At 42.0% G+C, this 23,775-nt stretch overlaps 1 protein-coding gene across 4 annotated transcripts in view; it reads right to left on the reverse strand.

Annotated features, from left to right (window-relative positions):
- SLC26A8 (solute carrier family 26 member 8) overlaps positions 1-22,830 on the reverse strand; it is an 83,573-nt gene extending 60,743 nt beyond the window's left edge. Inside the window, exons 1-3 of one of the 4 annotated variants that reach the window (XM_010389670.2) lie at positions 22,374-22,616; positions 16,687-16,876; positions 9,487-9,626 (exon numbers count right to left, since the gene is read on the reverse strand). In XM_010389670.2, coding sequence (XP_010387972.1) covers positions 9,487-9,626; positions 16,687-16,874 — 328 coding nt within the window. In that variant the 5' untranslated portion in view covers positions 16,875-16,876; positions 22,374-22,616. Of the gene's footprint in view, positions 1-9,486; positions 9,627-16,686; positions 16,880-22,283 lie in introns of those variants that run through there. The other 3 variants (XM_010389671.2, XM_010389672.2, XM_030928421.1) reach the window with 3 other exon arrangements.
- Positions 22,831-23,775: the final 945 nt, after the last annotated feature.

Genomic DNA, 23,775 nt, shown 5'->3' on the forward strand with positions numbered 1-23,775 from the left:
CCCGGGTTCACGCCATTCTCCTGCCTCAGCCTCCCGGGTAGCTGGGACTACAGGCACCCGCCAGGTCACCCGGCTAGTTTTTTTTTTTTGTATTTTTAGTGGAGACGGGGTTTCACCATGTTAGCCAGGATGGTCTTGATCTCCTGACCTCGTGATCCGCCCGTCTCGGCCTCCCAAAGTGCTGGGATTACAGACTTGAGCCACCGCGCCCGGCCAATTTTTTGTATTTTTCATAGAGACAGAGTGTCACTATGTTGCCAGGCTGGTCTTGAACTCCTGGGCTCAAGCAGTCCACCTGCCTCAGTCTGCCAAAGTGCTAGGATTATAGGCATGAGCCACTGCACCTAAGCATAATTGATTTTTATATGCTGATTTAGTATCCAACAACATTCATAAAATCTTATTATTTTCTTTGTTTTTCTTTTATTTTTTATGCCTTCTTAAAATCTTTTTTTGCTTTTAACAAATCATATTAATTTTCTTTATACTGTTTTGAATTCTTTGCATAAAAAGTCATCTGTGAATAATGAAGCTTTATTCCTTTATAATTCTTATATTTTGTATTTCTTTTTCTTTAATATACTGTGTAGCACTCCATCATAATTTTGAATAGCCCCATTTACTTTTTTTTTTTTTGTGGACAGTGTCTTGCTCTGTCACCCAGGCTGGAGTGCAGTGCTATGACCTTGGCTCACTGCAGCCTCGACCTCCCAGACTCAAGTGATCCTTCCACCTCAGCCTCCCAAAGTAGCTGGGACTACATGCGCTTGCACCACCACACCTAGTTAATTTTTTTTTTAATGTATTTATTTATTTTAGTAGAGATGGGGTTTCACCGTGTTGCCCAGGCTGGTCTTGAACTCCTGAGCTCAAGAGATCTGCCTGCCTTGGCCTCCCAAAGTGCTGGGATTACAGGCATGAGCCACCATGCCTGGCCCCCATTTACTCTTGAAAAGCAACGTGTAGCATGAAGAGAAAATCTTTTGAAATTTATGGTTTTAAATAACTAACCAATGCTGGGAAGGTAAGAGAATTACTAGGTTAGCAATCTGAGAATTAAGTTATCTAGCCTCATTTAAACTTAGGCCATAGTGAAACAGAGGGACTTAAAATTTCCAAACTTCCCGACACCTTAAAATTTTCAAAAATTTTAAACTAATTTTAGAATTACAGAAAAGTTACAAAAATAATACAGTTTCCATATATCCCCCTCACAGTTTCTCCTAAGTTAACATTTCATACAGTCATAATATATTGATCAGAACTAGGAAATTAACATTAGAAATTAAAAACTTTATTTGAATCTCATCAGTATTTTTACTAATGTCTTTCATTTTGTTCTAGGATTCTATCCAGAGTCTCACATTTCATTTAGTTGTTATTTCCCCTTATTCCTGCAATCGATAAAAGTTCCTTAATTTTTACCTGTCTTTCATGACTTTGACACTTTAAAAGAGTATTAATAGATCAGTTATTTTGTCAAATACTCCTCAATTTTGGTTTGTCTTATATTTCCTCATGATTGTACTAAGGTTATACACTTTTGGCAAGAATATTACAGAAATGATGTTGTATTTTTCTTATTATATTATATCACAGGATTCATAATATCCATATATTTTACTACTGGTGATGCTCACATTGATCACTTAGTTAAGCTATTTTCTCCTAGGTCTTCTATTGTAAAGTAGTGGGGTAGTTAACAAATATCTCGAGGGAGATACTTTGAAAATATGCAAATACTGTTTCTTAGTTTTGCAAACTTTCACCCACTAGTTTTAGCATCCACTGGGTAGATCTTACTACTGTAGCATTTTATCAGCCTTTCGTTACTGTACTGTACATACATTACTGTACTGTACATACATTTCATTACTGTAGTATTTTCATAAAGGTGATTTTGTATTTTCTTCTTTAATTCTACGTTTGTAAATTGGAATTCTACTGTAAGGAAGATCCAGCACCTTTTTAATAAGGTCTTCATCATATAGTATTTTTGTTTCATTTGAATAAAATTATTGTCATTAGGTATTCAAATGTAAGTACAATTTTTGAATTATTCACACTACAAATTATCTTATTCACATCAATTAAACTAATAATTACGTATTAATTATTAGTTAATCAAGTATTAAGAGCTGGTTGGTAGCTGGGCGCGGTGGCTCACGCCTGTAATCCCAGTACTTTGGGAGGCCGAGGAGGGCGGATCACGAGGTCAGGAGATCGAGACCATCCTGGCACATGGTGAAACCCTGTCTCTACTAAAAATACAAAAAAATTAGCCAGGCATGGTGGCGGGTGCCTGTAGTCCTAGCTTCTAGGGAGGCTGAGGCAGGAGAATGGCGTGAACCCGGGAGGCAGCAGAGCTTGCAGTGAGCGGAGATCGCGCCACTGCACTCCAGCCTGGGCGACAGAGTGAGACTCCGTCTCAAAAAAAAAAAAAAAAAAAAAAGAGCTGGTTGGATTCATTCATTCACATAGCTATGTAATCATTTTTTTTTTTTTTTTCTGATGGAGTCTCATTCTGTTGCCCAGGCTGGAATGCAGTGGTGTGATCTCAGTTTACTGCAGCATCTGCCTCCCAGGTTTAAGCAATTCTCCTGGCTTAGCCTCCCGAATAGCTGGGATTACAGGCACATACCACTACACCTGGCTACTTTTTGTATTTTTAGTAGAGACGGGGTTTTGCCATATTGGCCAGGCTGGTCTCGAACTCCTGACCTCAAGTGATTCACCTTCCTCAGCCTCCCAAAGTGCTGGGATTACAGGTGTGAGCTACCATAACCAGCTATGTAATCATTTTTATTCAACAAATATCTTTTGAATACCTACTATGTGCTAGGTGTTGTGGTGGATGCTAGATATTACTCTTATGTCACTCTTGTTTTGATACAAGATTATACTGATGGCTTGCTAATTTAGCAATGGGATATCCTCCAACTTTGGTCTTTATTTAAATATAAGTAGAAACTGATAGGGGGCTCGTAGTTAACGCATCAGTTCCAAGAGTTAGCTGTCTCATTGCAGCACCATAGGAATACACTAGAAATTTTTTTCATAGAAGTAAAGTGACTATATTAATACAAATGGGCCATTTTGGTTGTAGCTGTCACAGGAAAATTTCTTTTTGCAGGAATGCAACTAGACATATGGTAACATAGTGCGAATACTCTCTTATTCTGAGAATGCAAGGCTGGTTCAATATTCAAAAAAATTAGTTAATGTAACCTGCCATATTAAACAAATAAAGAGAAAAACCACATGGTCATATCAATAGATTAAAAAAAAAAAGCATTTCACAAAATACAACATTCATTTATGATAAATTTCTCAGCAAACTGGAGTAGATGAAAACTTCCCTAACCTAATAAAGGGCATCAACAAAAATCCTACAGCTAACATCATACTTAGTGGTAAAAGACTGAGTGCTGGCCGGGCGCGGTGGCTCAAGCCTGTAATCCCAGCACTTTGGGAGGCAGAGTCGGGCGGATTACGAGGTCAGGAGATCGAGACCATCCTAGCTAACACGGTGAAACCCTGTCTCTACTAAAAAATACAAAAAACTAGCCAGGCGAGGTGGTGGGCGCCTGTAGTCCCAGCTACTCGGGAGGCTGAGGCAGGAGAATGACGTGAGCCCGGGAGGCGGAGCTTGCAGTGAGCTGAGATCCGGCCACTGCACTCCAGCCTGGGCTACAGAGCGAGACTCTGTCTCAAAAAAAAAAAAAAAAAAAAGAAAAAAAGAAAAAGACTGAATGCTTTCTCCCTGTGTTCAGGAACAAGGCAAGAATGTCTATTCTCACCATCCTTATACTATGGGAAGTCTTAGCCAGTACAACAAGCAATAAAAAGTTATAAAGGGGCCGGGCATGGTGGCTCAAGCCTGTAATCCCAGCACTTTGGGAGGCCGAGACGAGCGGATCACGAGGTCAGGAGATCAAGAGCATCCCTGCCAACATGGTGAAACCCCGTCTCTACTAAAAAAATACAAAAAACTAGCAGGGTGAGGTGGCGGGTGCCTGTAGTCCCAGCTACTCGGGAGGCTGAGGCAGGAGAATAGCGTAAACCCGGGAGGCGGAGCTTGCAGTGAGCTGAGTTCCGGCCACTGCACTCCAGCCTGGGCGACAGAGCGAGACTCCGTCTCAAAAAAAAAAAAAAAAAAAAAAAGAAATAAACATAACTGTCCCTACTAACAGATGACATGATTGTCAATGTACTTAATTCCAGGGAATCTACCAAAAATTCTTAGAACTAATAAAGGAGTTTCAGGATGGAAAAACACACAAATATCAATTGTATTTTTATATGCAAACAATGAATAATTAGAGACTGAACCATCATTTAAACCCCCAAAATGAAATACTTTGGCACAAATCTAACAAAACATGTAGGATCTGTATGCTGAAAGCTACAAAAGGCTGATGAAAGAAATCAAGGGACCTAAATAAATGGAGAGACACCATAATCGTGGATTGGAAGACAACATAATAAAGATGCCAGTTCTTCCTGAAATAATCTGTAGATTTAATGGAATACCTATCAAAATCTAAACAGAAACCTTTTTTGGTAAATTTAGATAAGCCGATTATAAAATGAATATGGAAGAATAGCTAAAACAATTTTGGAAAAAAAATAGCTGGAGGAAGCATATCACCCAACCTTAAAACTCACTGTCAAGACATGGTATTGGTAAACGGATAGACCCATAGATCAGTGGAACAGAATGAAGAGAATTTAGAAGGAGACTCGCACAAAAGATGCCTATTTGATCTCTAACAAAGGTGTGAAAACAATTCACTGGAGGATATTCTTTAAAAATGGTGTTGAGGCCGGGCATGGTGGCTCATGCCTGTAATCCCAGCATTTTAGTAGGCCAAGGCAGGAGGATGCTTGAGGCCAGGAGTTCCAGACTGCAGTGAGCTATGTTCACACCACTGCACTCCTGCCTGGGTGACAGAGCAAGATCCTATCTCTAAAAACAAAAGCTCAAAAATTAACAAGAAAAAAATAAAACCTCAATGGAAAAATAGGCCAAGTACTTGAACAGACCCTTCAAAGAAGATATGAGGATAGCAAGTTAGGCACATGAAAAGATCTTCAACCTCATTAAGCATTAGGGAAATGCAAATTAAAACAATGATGTGATACCACTACATACTTCTTAGAATGGCTAAAATAAAAGATACTAAAAATGAGACTATCAAAATCAAAACCTTTTGCTCTGGAAGACTGTTAAGAGTATGAAAAGGCAGGCTCCAGACTGGGAGAAAATATTTGCAAAACCTGAAAGACAAAATAACTAGTATCCAGAATCTACCAAAAATGCTCAGATCTCAATAGTAAAAACAGAATTTAACTAGAACATGGGCAAAAGATGTGAAGAGCCATTTTATGAAAATAACAGATGGAAATTAGCATATGAAAAGATGTTAAATATCACTAGCCATTAAGAGAATGCAAACTAAAACCACAATGAGATATCACTACATGACTATCAGAATAGCTAAAATAAAAAATAGTGACAACATCAAATGTTGTTGAGGATACAGAGCAACTGGATCACTCATAGATTGCTAGTGGGAATGTAATATGTTAAGCCACTCTGGAAAACAGGTTGGTGAAAAAAGGCAACAGGCAACTCCTATATACTCCAGCAACTACACTCCTAAGCATTTATCCCAGATAAATGAAGACTTAACATTTATTTTAAAAACCTGTACATGAGGCCAGGCGCTGTGGCTCACGCCTGTAATCCCAGCACTTTGGGAGGCCAAGGCAGGTGGTCACTTAAGGTCAGGAGTTTATGACCAGCCTGGCCAACATGGTGAAACCCTGTCTCTACTAAAATACAAAAATTAACTGGGCGCGGTGGTGTGCACCTGTAATCCCAGCTACTCAGGAGGCTGAGGCAGGAGAATTGCTTGAACCCAGGAGGCAGAGTTTGTAGTGAGCCGAGATTGTGCCACTGCACTCCAGCCTGGGTGACAGAGCGAGACTGCCTCTCAAAAACAACAACAACAACAACAGCAACAACAACCACCACCACCAAACAAAAACACCTGCACATGAATGTTCATATCATCTATATGTGTAATACTAAAACCTGGAAGCAATCCAGATATCCTTCAGTGGGTAAATGTTTAACTATACCATGGACTATTACTCAAAAATAAAAAGTTATGGCCAGGTGCAGTGGCTCATGCCTGTAATCCCAGCACTTTGGAAGGCCAAGGTGGGTGGATTACAAAAATTAGCCGGGCATGGTGGCGGGCGCCTGTAGTCCCAGCTACTCGGGAGGCTGAGCCAGAAGAATGGTGTGAACCTGGGAGGTGGAGCTTACAGTGAGCCAAGATAGCACCACTGCACTACAGCCTGGGTGACAGAGTGAGACTCCATCTCAAAAATAAATAAATAAATTAATTAATTTTAAAAAGTTATAAACAATTGATATATACAATAATCTGGATGAATCTCCACAGAATTATGAGTGAAAAAAACCCAATACCAAAGGGTTATATGCTGTATGATTCCCTTTAGATAACTTTCTTGAAATGTTAAAATTGTAGAAGTGAAGAACATATTAATGATTGCTAGGGATTAAGAGGAGATAAGGACAGGAGGCAGGTAGTGGTGGCTATAAAAAAACAACTTGGCTGGGCACAGTGGCTCACGTCTGTAATCCCAGCACTTTGGGAGGCTGAGGCAGGCAGATCACAAGGTCAGGAGATCGAGACTATTGTGGCCAACACGGTGAAACCCCATCTCTACTAAAAAAAAAAAAAAAAAATTAGCTGGGTGTGGTGATGGGCACCTGTAGTCCCAGCTGCTTGGGAGGCTGAGGCCAGAGAATGGTGTGAACCAGGGAGGTGGAGCTTGCAGTGAGCCAAGATCGCACCACTGCACTCTAGCCTGGGCGACAGAGGGAGACTGTCTCAAAAAACTAAAACAAAATAAAAACAAAAACAAAAGACAACTTGAGGGATCTTTGTGGTGGTGAAAGTGTTCTCTATCTTGACTGAAACAATGCTGATATCCTGGTTGTGAGACTGAATCATAGTTTTGCAAGATATTACCATTTGGGGAAACTGAGTAAAGGGTACATGGGTTCTACCTGTTGTTGCTTACAAACGCATGTGAATCTATAATTATCTCAAAATAGAAAGTTTAATTTTAAAAATATTGACAATATCAAGTGCTCATGATGATGTGGAGGAAATGAAATTCTTATGCTTTGCTGGTGGGGATGTAAAATGGTAGCGAAAACCACTCTGGAAAACAGTTTGGTGGTTTCTTATAAAGTTAAACATACACGTACCATGTGACCAGCAATCCAGCTCCAGCTTAGTAAAATAAAAACTGTGTTCACACAAAACCTGTACATGAATGTTCATAGCAACTTCATTTGTGAGAGACCAAAACTGGAAACACAATCTCTATCCACAAGTGAATGGATTAATAAAAAGCTCTGATATATCCGTATAGTAGAATATTACTAAGCAATAAAAATGAACTATTGATACACACAACAATTTGCGTGAATCTCAAAGGCATAAGGCATAATGAAAGAAGCCAGCCTTTGAAATTTACATACTGTATGATTCCATTTATATGATGTGCTCAAAAAGACAGAATTATGGTGCTAGAGAACAGATCAATGGTTGCTAAGGGTTATAGATCGGCAGGGGGATGTGACTTTAAAAGCATGGCATGAGAGTTCTGGAGGTGATGGAACTGCTCTGCATCGATTGTGGTGGTGATTACACAAATCTATATCTGTGTGGCTTTTTTTTTTTTTTTTTTTTTTTTTTTTTTTTTTTTGAGACGGAGTCTCACTCTGTCACCCAGGCTGGAGTGCAGTGGCACAATCTTGGCTCACTGCAACCTCCACCTCCTGGATTCAAGCAATTATCCTGCCTCAGCCTCCCAAGTAGCTGGGATTACAGGTGCATACCACCATGCCCAGCTAATTTTTGTATTTTTAGTAGAGATGGGGTTTTGCTATGTTGCCCAGTTTGGTCTCAAACTCCTGATCTCAATCAATCTGCCTGCCCAGGCCTCCCAAAGTGCTGGGATTACAGGCATAAGCCACCAGTCCTGGCCATGTGTGTTAAAATCAATCTGAGTATACACCAAAAGGGAAAAAAAGCCAATTTTATTATTTGATAATTTAGAAACAAATAAGTAAATAAAGATTTAAAAAGTCATCTGTTTTCCCCAGTTAACAGTGCTGTACTAGAGTTGGATTTCAGCCACAACTTGTTTATGTTCTTGACCTCTTTTGTGCTATCCACAGCCTGCCTTATCACAGGCTTCAACCCTGCCTGCTGGGCCTCAGAAAAATAGAGAAAAGGAGGTGTTTAAAGACTATCTGGGGAACTATAAACTACTGTGAGTAAAGGATTTATAAAACCCATTCTATTTTTTGAGGATGAATTTGATCTTGGGTTAACTTTCTAGCTCTGTTTCCCTGGAAACTTTATAATGGTACAATGGAAACTGTGTTACCAGGCAGAATTGCTTATGGTAAAAACGAGCCCAAATAGTATACTCCATCTGGACCAAGAGGACTGTGAATGAAAGATATATGCAGTTGGAAGCCCTACCTTTGGGATTCTCTGAGCATAGTGACTCTTACAACTGGACTTGTCCCTTGTGGGACTCTGGAAGCAATATTTATGGAACTGTTACAAGAGTTGTTGATTCCTATTCGGGAAACGAGTTTGTAAAGCCCAGATAAGCTCCCACACCTATCTGTGTGATCTTGTTGTCTTACATCTGAACTGCTACTTGGAAGACCAAAGAGTGGGCACTGGATTGCTTGTCACTTGCTGGAGAGATGCTGGCATGCTATGTTTCCTATCCTTTACCTTTTTCTTCTTTTTTGAGACAAGGTCTTGCTTTGTTGCCCAGGCTGGAGTGCAGTGGTGTGATCACTGCTCACTACAGCCTCAACCTCCTGGGCTCTGGTGATCCTCCCACCTCAGCCTCCAAAATAACTAAGACTGCAAGCACAAGTCACCAGGCCCCGCTAATTTTTGTATTTTTTTGTAGAGACAGAGTTTCACCATGTTAGCCAGGCTGGTCTGGAACTCCTGAGCTCAAGCAATCTGCCTGCCTTGGCCTCCCAAAGTGCTGGGATTACAGGCATGAGCCACTGTGCCCAGCCTATCCTTCCCCTTTCTAGGTAAAACCAATGCCAAGTGAGATGTATTATAGTCATGAGTATGAAATAACTAGTTAAGGAAAAAAATAACAAAGAGTGGATGTTACAAGTACTCTGGAAAGCATTCAGGGGTCTAAACTAAACCAAGTCTTTTGGAACCACCCTGGAGACGTTAGAAATCTGGCAGATAAGGGAACAAATGGTAATGCTGTGAATAAAATTCAATTTTTTTTCTATTCATCTAGCATAAGTAATTGTTTACCCTGGGCATGTGGACAAGGTCTGATACATTGTCTTTGGATGAACAGGCTTCATATCTTGCTTACCTTGGGGAACTTGCACAAGGCCAACACTTATACCAGCAAGTAAGTCTCCAAGAAGCCAATCTTTTAATCGATACATACACATCCATTCTAGGAAGGGAAAGATTGTAAGTATGCATCGTAGGAACCTGTGCCATGAGCAGCTGTGTGAAAGAAGAGCAGAGACTTGGTTAGTTTCTCCAAAGAAAATGCCCGCATAGCCAATAAAAGGCATTTGGCCCACGTAGCCAAGAAAAAGCAGAGTCTTGTCAGCACTACTGACAGTTTGACATATTGGACCAGAAAATTCTTTGTTGTTGGGCTGTCCTGTGCATTGCAGGATGTTTAGCAGCATCCCTCATCTCTACACATTTGATATCAGTAGAACTCCCTCCTTCAGCTGTGACAGCTAACAACAACAATGTCTCCAGACATCACCACATGATCCCTGGGGGACTAAATCACCTTAGCTTCAGAACCAAGTGCTATGTATATGTCAAGAACTAAGCCATACACGTCCAGCATGTAATCAGTTCTGTGTTTTCATAGGATGTTTGGGAAGAATTAAACCTACCAATTTTCCGGGAGAAAAATGGATTGCTGTTGTTTTCTCTTGACAAGGACAGTGTTTTGAGGTGTGACATTGATAGGTGGAAGGGCAGTTAACACATTCATGTCATTCTCAATTAGGAGAGTCCCCAAGTGCGAGGCAGGTACACAAAGTGTGTTCTTTCTAATTATGACCCTCTGTGGAGGAGAGGAGAGCATGGCACTAAAATTTTTACCAAACATTTACTCTGTCTGGCCTTGACCTGTGACATGTAGAAATTAGTAGAAAATACAGAATATGAAGTCCTGTGCTTAAGGACTTAGTTATGTAAAGAAACAACTTTATAAAATAAGACTTTATTATCCTTTAGCCCAGTAGATCTCAACTAGATGCAGTTTTGTTCCCCTGTGTACATGTGGCAATCTCCAGATACTTTTTTTTTTTTTTTTTTTTGAGATGGAGTCTTGCTCTGTCGCCCAGGCTGGAGTGCAGTGGCACAATCTTGGCTCACTGCAGCCTCTGCCTCCCGGGTTCAAGCAATTCTCCTACCTCAGCCTCCTGAGTAGCTGGGATTACAGGCATGTGCTACCATGCCTGGCTAATTTTTGTATTTTCAGTAGAAGTGGGGTTTCACCATGTTGGCCAGGCTGGTCTTAAACTCTGGACCTCAGGTGATCTGCTCGCCTCAGCCTCCCAAAGTGCTAAGATTACAGGCATAAGCCACCGTGCCTGGCCCAGAGACATTTTTGACTCTTGCAATTGGCAAGTGGGTAGAGGCTAAACAGCACAGAATGCACAGACCAATTCTCCACAAGAAAGAATTTTCTGGTCCAAAATGTCAATGATCCTGAGATTGAGAAAACCTGCTTTAACTTTCAGATCATCTAAAATGACAGAATCATCATTAATCAACCAGGAAAACCAATTTGATTTTAAATTGCTTTTTGTTATTTAGATCTTAGCATGGGTTGAAAGCAAAAAGTATGAAGATTTTTCGTGTGTAAACTGAGCTAGATAATTGGGATTTGACTACAATAACAAATACAACTTTAACGTAGTCAAGGCTGAAGTGTGTGCTCAGACAAGAAGTAATTTTACATATGTTTTACTCTCACAACTATGGGCATTACTATTGCTAAGGTAATTAATGCCAAATAAATATGACTTTACCAAGGTCACAGGAATAAGTGTGAGCAGAGATGGGGCTAGAAACAAGGTCCTTGATTTTAGCTCAGTGTTCTAGCCACTCTCCTGCCTCCAAATTTCCTATTGGAAGCTGTGAAATGCTGCTTGACAGCCATGAGCAAGACCATTGGTTTGGAAGGAACATCACATTGCTGTTCTTAGGTAGAGTCCCTGGGTGTGTGGCAGGTGTACAAAGTATGCTCTTTCTAATTATGAGCCTCTGTGGAGGAGAGTAGAGCATGACACTGGAACAGTTTGTTCCTTCACCTGGTTCAGTCTCCCTTCCTCTCTGTGTATCACTTAGGGAAAGACCAGCCAGCCACCCAAGGCAAAGTCATCAAAGCTCTTCCCCATGGTGAAAAATACAATGGACATGGAGTGATGAGGCTTTAAGAGTGACAGGAACTAAGGAGGGAATTAGAGGAATGGAGGTTGAAGCTGATGGGGAAATAGTATTAGCATTTAGACATGAATCTGGATTTCAGTTAAGACATCTTAAAAGTGAGAAATAGAAGAATCAAAATGAAAGCACAGAGGAGATTTTGATAAGAGGGGGGATTTACAATTGTTAAAGAGGAAGAAAATGAGGAAAGATATTAAGAGGTTTTCTGTAGAAAGAAAGAGATGGGGTTAAAATATTATTTTATTTACATTAAAAAACTCACTTATGGTCAGGCGCGGTGGCTCACGCCTGTAATCCCAGCACTTTGGGAGGCTGAGGCGGGCGGATCACAAGGTCAGGAGTTTGAGACCAGCCTGGCCAATATGGTGAAACCCCATCTCTACTAAAAATACAAAAATTAGCCAGGTTTGTAGTCCCAGCTGCTTGGGAGCCTGAGGCAGAAGAATCGCTTGAACCTGGGAGGCAGAAGTTGCAGTGAGCTGAGATAGTGCCACTGTACTCCAGCATGGATGACACGGTAATACTCCGTCTCAAAAAAAAAAAAAGAAAAAAAACCTCATTTATCTAGTGCTATTTCCTAGTTGCTTTACAAATACTCTTTAAAACCTCATAATCACTTTATGAGGCAGGTACTATTATCATGTTGATCTTACAGATAAGGAAACTGAGGCAGAGCAGGGTTGAATAGCTTACCTAAGGTCACACAGCTGAGAAGCAGCAGGACTAGTATTCAAAATCAGGCAGCCTGGCTTCGGAATTGTGCTTTTTTTTTTTTTTTTGAGATGGAGTCTCACTCTGTAGCCAGGCTGGAGTGCAGTGGCACAATCTCAGCTCACTGCAACCTCTGCATTCTGGTCTCAATTCTCCTGCCTCAGCCTTCCGAGTAGCTAGGATTACAGGCACACGCCACCATGGCCAGCTAATTTTTGTATTTTTAATAGAGATGGGGTTTCACCATATTGGCCAGGCTGGTCTTGAACTCCTGACCTTGTGATCTGCCCGCCTCAGCCTCCCAAAGTGCTGGGATTACAGGCATGAGCCACTGTGCCCAGCCAGAATTGTGCTCTTAACTACTGTGCTGTGCTACCTTTCTGGTCAAAATTCAGAAGTGGAGAGAACCGTATGTTTTAGAAGTAGGGAGTAACAGTTGCTAGAAAGCTTATGGGAGGCAGAATGGGTCAGATTTAAGTGTCTGGATGGCAAGTCTAAGAAAGGTAGAAAGGAGTTAGGTTGAAATTTCACTGGGAATAATTTTTTATAATGAGGGTAAAGTTAGGGGAAAAGACCATCATTTTATAGAGACAAAGTCAATGTTGCCCCCAAATACCCTCTTTGGCACATGTCCCCAGATCCATCATGGAGCAGAGGAAGTGAGAGGACTAGAGAGGGACATCCAAGAGCACAACTTACAAAAGGCAAGATGTGGACAAAGGAAAATGTCTCAAGGAAGGGACAGTCCGCATCAGGGCTGTGTAGGGACCTTCCACAATTGTCACCAACATGCCAACATACCAACATGTGCCAATTGTGGGTGATAAACCAGGGGACAAGAAGGACTAATAAATTCAGAGTGTGAGTGATGACAACTTGAGTAATTATGATTGCTATAATGATGTAGGTCATGAAGGATTCTTTTTTTTTTTTCTTTTTGAGACACAGTCTCACTCTGTTGCCAGGCTGGAGTACAGTGGCATGATCTCAGCTCACTGCAACCTCTGCCTCCCAGGTTCAAGCAATTCTCCTGCATCAGCCTCTTGAGTAGCTGGGACTACAGGCGCATGCCACCGAGCCCAGCTAATTTTTGTATTTTTAGTAGAGACGGGGTTTCACCATGTTGGCCAGGATGGTCTCAAACTCCTGACCTCAGTGATCCACCCGCCTCAGCCTCCCAAAGTGCTGGGATTACAGGTGTGAGCCACTGCACCCGGCCTGGATTCTTAACCTGAGGTTTGTGGACCCCCAAGGGGTCTGTAGATAGTATTTGGGGATATATGTGAAGTTATGTCGGAAAACTTATATCTTTACTTCACTAACCTCTTTAGCATTTCCTTCAATTATGAATGTTGGCAACAAACCACAGTAGTATCAGCAGAACTTGACTTTGTCACCAGTAGAAATCACAAACATTTCTATATACATTACAATTGCTAAGGAGATCTTGAAATATTAGTTACATTCATCACTACTTTGAAATTATGGTAGTTATTAGACCTATATTATTAAATAACAGAATTTTGGTATTTTTGATATTTAGATAACTGTATTTCAATGTAACTGGTTTTCCTTATAATCCTGCTTATTTTATGCATTAAAAAATTATTTGACCAAGACCATTTACTAGGTGAAGACAATCTCTTTAACAAATTGTCCTGGGAAAATGGAATATCTACATGTAAAAGAATAAAGCTGGACCTTTACCTTACACTATATACAAACATTACTTCAAAAAGGATCAAAGACCTAAATTTAAAAGCTAAAACTATAAAATTCATAGAAGGAAACATAGATGAAAATATGCACCATCTTGGCCCAGAGCAGTGGCTCATGCCTGTAATCCCAGCACTTTGGGAGGCCGAGGCAGGCAGATCATGTGAGGTCAGGAGTTCGAGACCAGCCTGGCCAATTTGATGAAATCCCATCTCTACTAAAAATACAAAAATTAGCCGGGCATGGTGGCGTGTACCTGTAGTCCCAGATACTCGGGAGGTGAGGCAGGAGAATTGCTTGAACTTGGGAGGTGGAGGTTGCAGTGAGTGGAGATTGTGCCCCTGCAAAAAAAAAAAAAGAAAAGAAACAAAGAAAAGAAAATATGCATGATCTTGAATGATCTTGAATTTGATAATAGTTTCTTAAATATGGCACCAGAAGTCCAGGCAACAAAAGAAAATACAGATAAATTGAATTTCATCAAAATTAAAAACTTTTCTACATCAGCCAGGTGCAGTGGTTCACACCTGTAATCCCAGCACATTGGGAGGCTAAAACGGGCAGATCACCTGAGGTCAGGAGTTTAAAACCAGCCTGGCCAACTTGGGGAAACCCTATCTCTATTAAAAATACAAAAATTACCTGGGCGTGGTGGCATGTGCCTGTAGTCCCCACTACTTGGGAGGCTGAGGCAGGAGAATCGCTCAAACCCAGGAGGCAGAGGTTTCAGTGAGCGGAGATTGTGCCATTGCACTCCAGCCTGGGCAACAAGAGTGAAACTCCATCTCAACAAAACAAAACAAAACAAAACACCAAAAAACTTTTCTGCATCAAAGGACACTATCAACAGAGTGAAACCTACAGAATGGGAGAAAATATTTACAAATTATGTAAGATTTACAAACATATATCTGATAGAAGTTTAATATCCAGAATATATGAAGAACTTCTATAATTCAACAACAAAAAGACAACCTAATTTTACAAAGGACAAAGGAAATGAATAGACATTTCTCCAAAGAAGATATATAATTAACCAATAAACACACCAAAAGATACTCATCATCTTTAGTCATCAGGAAAATGCAAAACAAAAGCAAAAACAGAAAACCATGATGAGATATCATTTCATACCTAATAGGTTGGCTATAATTAAAAAAATGGAAAATAACAAATGTTGGAGAGGACATGGAGAAATTGTACATTGCCAATGAAAATGTAAAGGGGTGCAGCTACTGTGGAAAACAGTTTGGCAGTTCCTTAAAAAGTTAAATTTACCACAGATTTATGATGTGATTCAACAATGCTAGTCCCAGTTATATCCCTAAACAGATTCAAACAGATCTCCTGTGCCAATGTTCATGGCAGCATTATTTACAGCAGCCTAACGGTGGTAGAAACAACTCAGATGTCCATTAATGAATGGATAAACAAAATGTGGTATATAAATACAAGAGAATATTATTCAGCCATAAAATGAAATGAACTTCTAATACATGCTACAATAGGGATGAACCTTGAAAACATTACGCTAAGTGAAAGAAGTCAGACACAAAAAGACAAACATATTGTATGATTCTACTTAAATGAAATAGCTAGAATAGGCAAATTTGTAGAGACAGAAAGCAGAAGAGAGGTTACTTGGATTGAGGGGAGGGGAAATGGGGAATTATTGCTTAACAGAATTTCTGTTTAAGGTGATGAAAAAATTTTGGAAATAGCGGTGGTGGTTGCACAACACTGCGAATGTCAATCATGCCACTGAATTGTATATTTAAAAATGGTCAAAATAGCCAATTTTATGTGAGACGTATTTCACTGCAATAAAAAACATTTTAAAAATTATTCTGAAAGAGGTTGATTAACTTTATCAGACTGCTAGGAGGTTCAAAGCACACAAACAGGCTAAGAGCCCCTGAACTGCAGGACCTAGCTAGTCACAGTGGGTCTCAGAGGTGGTGGTGGTAGATTCTACCTTGGTGACCATGAGTACCACCATGTGGGCCCTGCTGGATATGAGACTAGAAGAATCTCATTCCCCTACCATTCATCAGTCCACCATGGCTATCTTATTTATTTATTTTGAGACGGAGGCTTGCTCTGTTGCCCAGGCTGGAATGCAGTGGCGCAATCTCGGCTCACTGCAACCTCCACCTCCCAGGTTCAAGCAATTCTCATGCCTCAGCCTCTTGAGCAGCTGGAATTACAGGCACGTGCCACCACACCCAGCTAATTTTTGTTTTTTTAGTAGAGACGGGGTTTCACCATGTTGCCCAGGTTGGTCTAAACTCCTGGATTCAAGTGATCTGCCTGCCTTGGCCTCCTGAAATGCTGGGATTACAGGTGTGAGCCACTGTGGCTTGCTGGCTATCTTATTTTTGGTCAGGAGTCTGGTAGTCGTGGTTGATTGAACAATGGAATTATGAAATATCCTCCTTAGATACTGTAGGGACACCCAAGATCTTTATGCCCAGGAAGTTTACAATCAAAAAGGTACTGCAAGACAAACCACAAAAATGACTGAAGAAAAATTACACAATCAACTACAGGATTCTGATTACAGGAACTCAGACAAGAAAGAGAAGTGGACACCAAAGGAGTCAGGTTAGGTTTCAGTCCTGCCCCGCTGGGTGGCGGCTGAATGATCGGACACACGCACCGGCACTGGACGTGGTGTGTGAAAGTGTTGACGTTGATGTTCATGTTCCCAGATGAGGAGGCCTTCCTTTTGTGTTCCTGTTGAAAGGTCTCCTCATTGTATACTTCACGTTTAACATCATAGGGGAATGAGCTTTGCCTGGACTTAGAGCTGAAGCCAGAGATGGCGCTCCTTTCTAGTTGTGCCATTCCTGGATGAGTGGGAAGAGATCAAATAAAAAAGCATTTTCAGTAGTCTAGATCCTCAGCGTATTTTTAAGGAAATAAAATTCCTATATAATAATGTTTTACACTTGCATAGCATCTTTCGGTTGTACAAAACTCTTTCTCAATGTTGTATAATTTTATGTGTATTCTTTTCATTTTTCACATGGAGACAACAAAACCCAGAAGTTTAAACAGTCTTTGCTGTTTGATACTTATTAGAACCAGGACTAGAACCCAGGTGTCCTGGTGGGAGGCCTAGTTTTCTTTATATTCAATTGTGTTGATATGTTGTAGGAAAATGATCAAGAGGTAGACAGTATTAATCAACAATCTTCACTGAAAATGCTCACTATCCAGCATATATGAAGAAGTCCATATGAAGGGTTAAGTGCTCAATACAAGTCTTCTAACTCCTTCTCTAAAATAGCAGCCATCATTACCCCTTTACCTTTTACTTTTCTTCACAGCACTTGCCAGCACCTGATTCATTATTTGTCTGTTTATCCATTGTCTGTTTCCCCCACAAAATGTAAGGCCAGGGGCTGGGCGCAGTGGTTCACGCCTGTAATCCCAGCACTTTGGGAGGCCGAGGCGGGCGGATCACAAGGTCAGGAGATTGAGACCATCCTGGCTAACACGGTGAAACCCCATCTCTACTAAAAATACAAAAAATTATCCAGGCATGGTGGTGGGCGCCTGTAGTCCCAGCTACTCGGGAGGATGAGGCAGGAGAATGGCGTGAACCAGGGAGGCGGAGCTTGCAGTGAGCTGAGATCGCGCCACTGCACTCCAGCCTGGGCAACAGAGCCAGATTCTGTCTCAAAAAACAAAAAAAAGAAAAAAAAAAGTAAGACCAGGAGGCAGGACTGTGACTATTCACAGCAGCAGCCCCAGGACCCAAACTAATGGTTTTCACTTAGCAACTTAGCAGGCCCTTAACAAATATTTCTTGAATGACTGCCACGTATACAGTTAGTGGCCTCACGGTGTAGCAGAAAAAGCTACAGAAGTTTGAGACTAGACTGGGCAACATGGTGAAACCCTGTCTCTACTAAGAATAGAAACAAAATTAGCTGGGTGTGATGGTATGGGCATGTAGTACTAGCTGCTCAGGAGGCTGAGGTGGGACGATCACCTGAGCCCAGCAGGTGGAGGTTGCAGTGAGCCGGAATCGCACCACTGTACTCCAGCCTGGGTGTCAGAGCAAGACCCTGTCTCAAAAAGAAAAAAAAAAAAAAATCGGCTGGGCGCAGTGGCTCACACCTGTGATACCAGCACTTTCGGAGGCCAAGGCGGGTGGATCATGAGGTCAGGAGATTGAGACCATCCTGTCTAACATGGCAAAACCCCTAAAAAGACAAAAAATACAAAAAAATTAATCAGGCATGGTGGCGGGCACCTGTAGTCCCTGCTACTTGGGAGGCTGAGGCAGGAGAATGACATGAACCCAGGAGGCGGAGCTTGCAGTGAGCCAAGATCACACCACTGCACTCCAGCCTGGGCGACAGAGCAAGACTCCATCTCAAACAAGAAAAAGAAAAAGAAAAAGAAAAAAAAAGTCTATATTATCCTGCTTTTTTTTTTTTTTTTTTTTTTTTTTTTTTTTTTTTTGAGACGGAGTCTGGCTATGTCGCCCAGGCTGGAGTGCAGTGGCGCGATCTCGGCTCACTGCAAGCTCCACCTCCCGGGTTCATGCCATTCTCCCGCCTCAGCCTCCGAGTAGCTGGGACTACAGGCGCCCGCCACCACGCCCGGCTAATTTTTTGTATTTTTAGTAGAGACGGGGTTTCACCATGTTAGCCAAGATGGTCTCGATCTCCTGACCTCGTGATCCGCCCGCCTCGGCCTCCCAAAGTGCTGGGATTACAGGCTTGAGCCACCGCGCCCAGCCTATCCTGCTTTTTAAAAAGATTGAAAAGATAGAGTAAATGAGGATGGATAGGGATCCATCTCTGGGAGAAAGTATAACCATTCTTAATAATCTATGTTTTTGAACAATAAGAAAAGCATAAACTCTAAAATTCTTCCACATAAATGTAGAAAAGCGTATGTATAAACCATATACCTATAAAATATATTGGTAAACCCTCAAATTATATAGATTACACAATTATATAGATGATGGGTGATGCCGCAAATAAGTTTAATGTGTCAGCAACTTTGTTTTCCTTCAGAACAATCATCATCATCATCATCACCAACATTTATTGGGCATTTATCCTATGCCATGCATTGCACTAAATTTTTTCACGAGTTATGTCATTAAATTTCCACAACAATACCAGTACTACTATTTCTTTCATTTTACAGGTGTAAAACTAAGATTTTAGAAAACGTAAGTAATTGGGCCATAGTTATATATTGTATTTTTACCCTCAAAGCATTGGGTGGAAGTAGTATGCTGTATAACAACCATGAACTAAAGATCACAAATTCACTAAACCATTGAGGTGACTGGGGAATACGTAAGAGGATGGGAGAGGTATTTTACAATATATCACTTAAGATAATTAGTGCTTCATGTCTCTCACAAAAAGAAAAAAAGGTAGAACTGTGTATTAAAATGTAAGGAATTCCGCCCCCCACCCCGCCTTTCTTTCCCCACGCATAGGAATACAGACCCAATCTTCCTTACTTTCCCCATATAATTGTCCAATGTACTTCCATGAGTAGTCTCTTTGTTCCCAGTAACCTAAACAAGCCTAATTAGTCTGCTAATGACAAACCTGATATCCTGGGTCACATTGAGAGTCTAGAACCCAGCATTTTGTTCTGAAAGTGAAATTAAAGCAGGATTGGTGTAAAATAGGCAAAATATGACCATCAAGGAGTAGTGGGAACAGTGGGGCTGGCAAAGCCAGCAGAAGCTGCTTTGCTCCAGCCATTCTTGCCATTGGTCAATGTGGGGCCCGGAATAGCTTAGATCTGATCTTTTCCAGGAGAAGCCATAATGCCAGATTTTTATGTGGAATCTTCTGACTTTTAAATGTTGTCAATTACTTTACATATGTTTACATATACATCTACATATGTATGTATATGTTTTTTTTATTTTTTATTTTTTTGGAGATGGAGTCCAGCTTTGTCACCAAGGCTGGAGTGCAGTGGTGCGATCTTAGCTCACTGCAACCTCTGCCTCCCAGGTTCAAGCAATTCTCCTGCCTCAGCCTCCCAAGTAGCTGGGATTATAGGCACGTGTCACCACACCCGGCTAATTTTTGTATATTTGGTAGAGACGGGGCTTCGCCATGTTGGCCAGGCTGGTCCTGAACTCCCTATCTTAGGTGATCCTCCCGCCTCGGCCTCCCAAAGTGCTGGGTTTGCAGGCGTGAGCCACTGCGTCAGGCTTATTTAAAGTCTTTCAGAAGTAGTAATATGCACAGAGATGCACTTTGGGAAGATGAAATGTGCCAGTGTTATGTTCTAGAGCTGAGTTGTCCAGTATGGTAGCCACTGGCGACATGTGCCTATTTAAACTTTAAATAAAAAATTCAGATCCTCAATTATACTAGCTAGATTTCAAGTGCTCAACAGCCACATATGGCTAGTGGTTACCTTACTAAACAGTGCAGATATAAAACATTTCCATCATCACAAAAAGTTGTTGGACGGTGGAGATAGGAGAGACCGAGGCAAAACAGCCAGTTGGAGATCATTAATATTACGATAATCTAGGAGAGGTTATCAAGTCATAAACTCCTACAACCACAGTGAGGATGGCCAGGAGGAGCAGGTGGAAAGTTGTCTTTAAGGAACTCCAACAAATGTCTGGCTAACAGCAGCAAGGGTAAACACATGGTTTCCTTATTATTGTTTTTTAAGTAATTTTCTTTGGAATTTCTCCAGCTCCATTATGTCTTTCTTGATTGATTTCATGTACTAGCAGGACCCTTCCCAAGAAGATGCAATGACCAGAAACTCCTACTGTCGAGTAGGCCCCACTTAGCAAGACCTACTGAATCAGAAACTCGGGGGGTCAGTCTGTTTTAAGAAGCTGTCCAGACTGCTGGGCCCCCAGAGTTTCTGATTCAGTAGGTCTTGCTAGGTAGAAAAAAAAAAAGCAAAGAAGCTGTCCAGGTGATTCTGATAAAAATTAAAGTATGAGTACCACTATAAATATAGTGGATTATCTTTCATGAGCCTTTCAGTGCTAAGTTTGGGGGCCCTGTTAAAATACAAGCACTTTTGGCCTAGCTCTTTCACCCTCCATAGTACCCTTATCCATCCATCCATCCATCCATCCATCCATCCATCCATCCATCCATCCATCCATCTGTCCATCCATTCCATTTATCATTATTTACATTATCTGTGTTCAGAGTGTTTTAAGAGTAAAAAATAGGCCAGGCATGGCTTACTGGCTCATGCCTGTAATCCCAGTACTTTGGAAGGCTGAGGCGGTTGGATCAACTGAGGTCAGGAGTTCGAGACCAGCCTTGCCAACATGGCGAAACCCACTCTCTACTAAAAATACAAAAATTAACTGGGTGTGGTGGCATGCCTGTAGTCCTGGCCGCTCAGGAGGCTGAGGCAGAGAATTGCTTGAACCTGGGAGGCAGAGGTTGCAGTGAGTCAAGATGGAACCACTGCATTCCAGCCTGGGAGACAGAGCGAGACTCTGTCTCAAAAAAAAAAAAAAAAAAAAAAAAAAAGTCAGGAATAAAAAGTTTAAATACAATCAAATTTTATGGCTATTGACCCAAATGATATGAAACCTTGAAAGCTAGTTTAGTTGCAGGAATATCTTCCCCCTGAACTTTCTTATGTTTTCTATAATCATGGAAAGGCGAAATTCACTTCCAAAATTTCAAAATAAGCATTTGTAATTCCATCAGAAACAACCCTTTACTACTTAGGTTTTTATGGAGAATGTATTGGGAATACAGAAAAAGTATAAGCAAAGAGCCTGGCCTTTAGATCCTTTAGTCACTTTGAATAGCGGCTGGGGATGACTAATAAGATGACAGTTCCTTAAGTGGATGACCATTGGACACAAGGGACAACCACTTTCCGTGCAATGTGGAGACTGTAACACGGTGTGTTGGAGAGATGCTCATTATTGGGGTGGGGTTGCTGGAGAAGGCTTCACGGGGGCCCCTGACACATCAATGGCATTTGACATGAAAAGAAAGGGGCAAGGAGGTGGGGGTGGGGATTCAGTCACAGGGAATAAAATGAACAAAAGCAGTGAGGTCTGAAAGGAGGAGAAACGGCCGGGAAGTCAGGCCTCGGGAGGAAATGGATGGGATAGGCGGTGGGGTGCAGGTAGCACATCAGTTCTGGGGCTTTTGACAATATAGACAGGAGAATTTGAAAGGATGCAGCTTGCAAAACGCGCACACTGTCTCTTGTCATTGCCATCCACACGGCCTTTGAAAGTAGAGACAATACCTGAGAGATAAGCTCCCAGGGACGACCGTCATTAATTCATTCCACAGATACTGACTGAGCGCCTGCGGCGTGCCTAGCTCTGCGGCATACCTGGGTACCTGCCGGTGACAGACGCAGCCCGCGCGATGGGACCCGCTGTGGCCTCGCCGCTCACCGCCTGCAGCCCCCGGCGCCCGGGCGTCTCCCGGCAGCGGCTCACCTGGCTCCTTGGCGGGGGCGGGAGTGCGGGCGCTGGGATCCCACACGGCTCCCGCCTGGCTGGCGGCGCTGCGGACGCGGATACCGGCGGTTCCCTAGCCGTTGTGGCCTAGCCCGCGGACGTTCCGGGCGGGCAGAAGATGAGAGTGGGGGAGGGGACGAGGAAGGGGAGCATGAGCAGCTGGGCTAGGGAGCCGGGAAAGGGGTACCTAGGTCGTCCTCCTCATACCTGAGTCGTGGGAGCCCCTTGGTACTTGGTAAACCTGGGTACCGAAGCTCCTACTCTCTCCGAGGTTTTACTGTTCTTGATCGAGGGCCTATTTGGTGCCAGGCCTCGTGCCCTGAACATACAGCAATGCACATGTGTACTGCACAGACGGTAATTCACTATCGTCTCCGGAAGACTTAGCCTTCCTCAGGTCAGAAGCGGTAAAAGGAAATGGAGGTTAGGAGGGTTACCCAGGTCTCCAACCATAGGCTCGCTGCCCCACAGGCCTAGTTCTCCCCATTGGATGACACCTTCCTGCCCAGATCGCCGGCTCTGGATGCAGACATGCCGTCTGCACTCACTCCCTTTACCCTCCTCCCACCCTATCCCTGTCCCTATCGCTGTCTCTCACTCCACCTTGTATTCCTGCTTGGCCCAGTTACAGTTTTACACTTGTTTGTTTGATGACTGTGTTGATGTCTACCTTATTATGCACTTTGTGTATTCCTTTTTGTAAATCATCTTAGCCCTATGAGGGCAGCGATTTTTATCCCTTTCATTAACTGTTTTATTATCAGTGCCTAAAACAGTGTGGTGGACATAGGATGTGTTCAATGAATTTGTGTTGAATGATTGCCCTCCCATTGACTGTAAGCTCCACGCAGGCAGCAACTGTAGTTTTTAAACACTTTTTAACTACAAGTGCTTGGCACCTAGTAGGCATTTAATACACATTGGTTGAATGCGTGTATGAATATACTGCTTACTTTATCTTTACCCTTCCATTCACCCTCACCTCATCATCCCAATTTGTAGGATAAAAATGTGCATTTCTGAGGATTCCTACTTCCAAGCTTCCTCCTCACCCCTTGTAACCATTCCCTCATTCCCTCGATCCCCTCAACCCCATCCCTCATTTCTTCACAATCATGTTTTTGCTCTTACTTCCCCTTCACCCTCCATTACTTCTTAGAAAGCTTCCTAGCCTCCCTAGTTTGGAACATTCTCAAGCATCATGTTTTTGTAGATAAGAGAATTCCAGCTAAGCTACATTGAATGCAAAACAGCTTTCCATGAATCACCCAT

The sequence above is a fragment of the Rhinopithecus roxellana genome, chromosome 4, assembly GCF_007565055.1.
Source record: "Rhinopithecus roxellana isolate Shanxi Qingling chromosome 4, ASM756505v1, whole genome shotgun sequence".
NCBI classification, from domain to species: Eukaryota; Metazoa; Chordata; class Mammalia; order Primates; family Cercopithecidae; genus Rhinopithecus; species Rhinopithecus roxellana.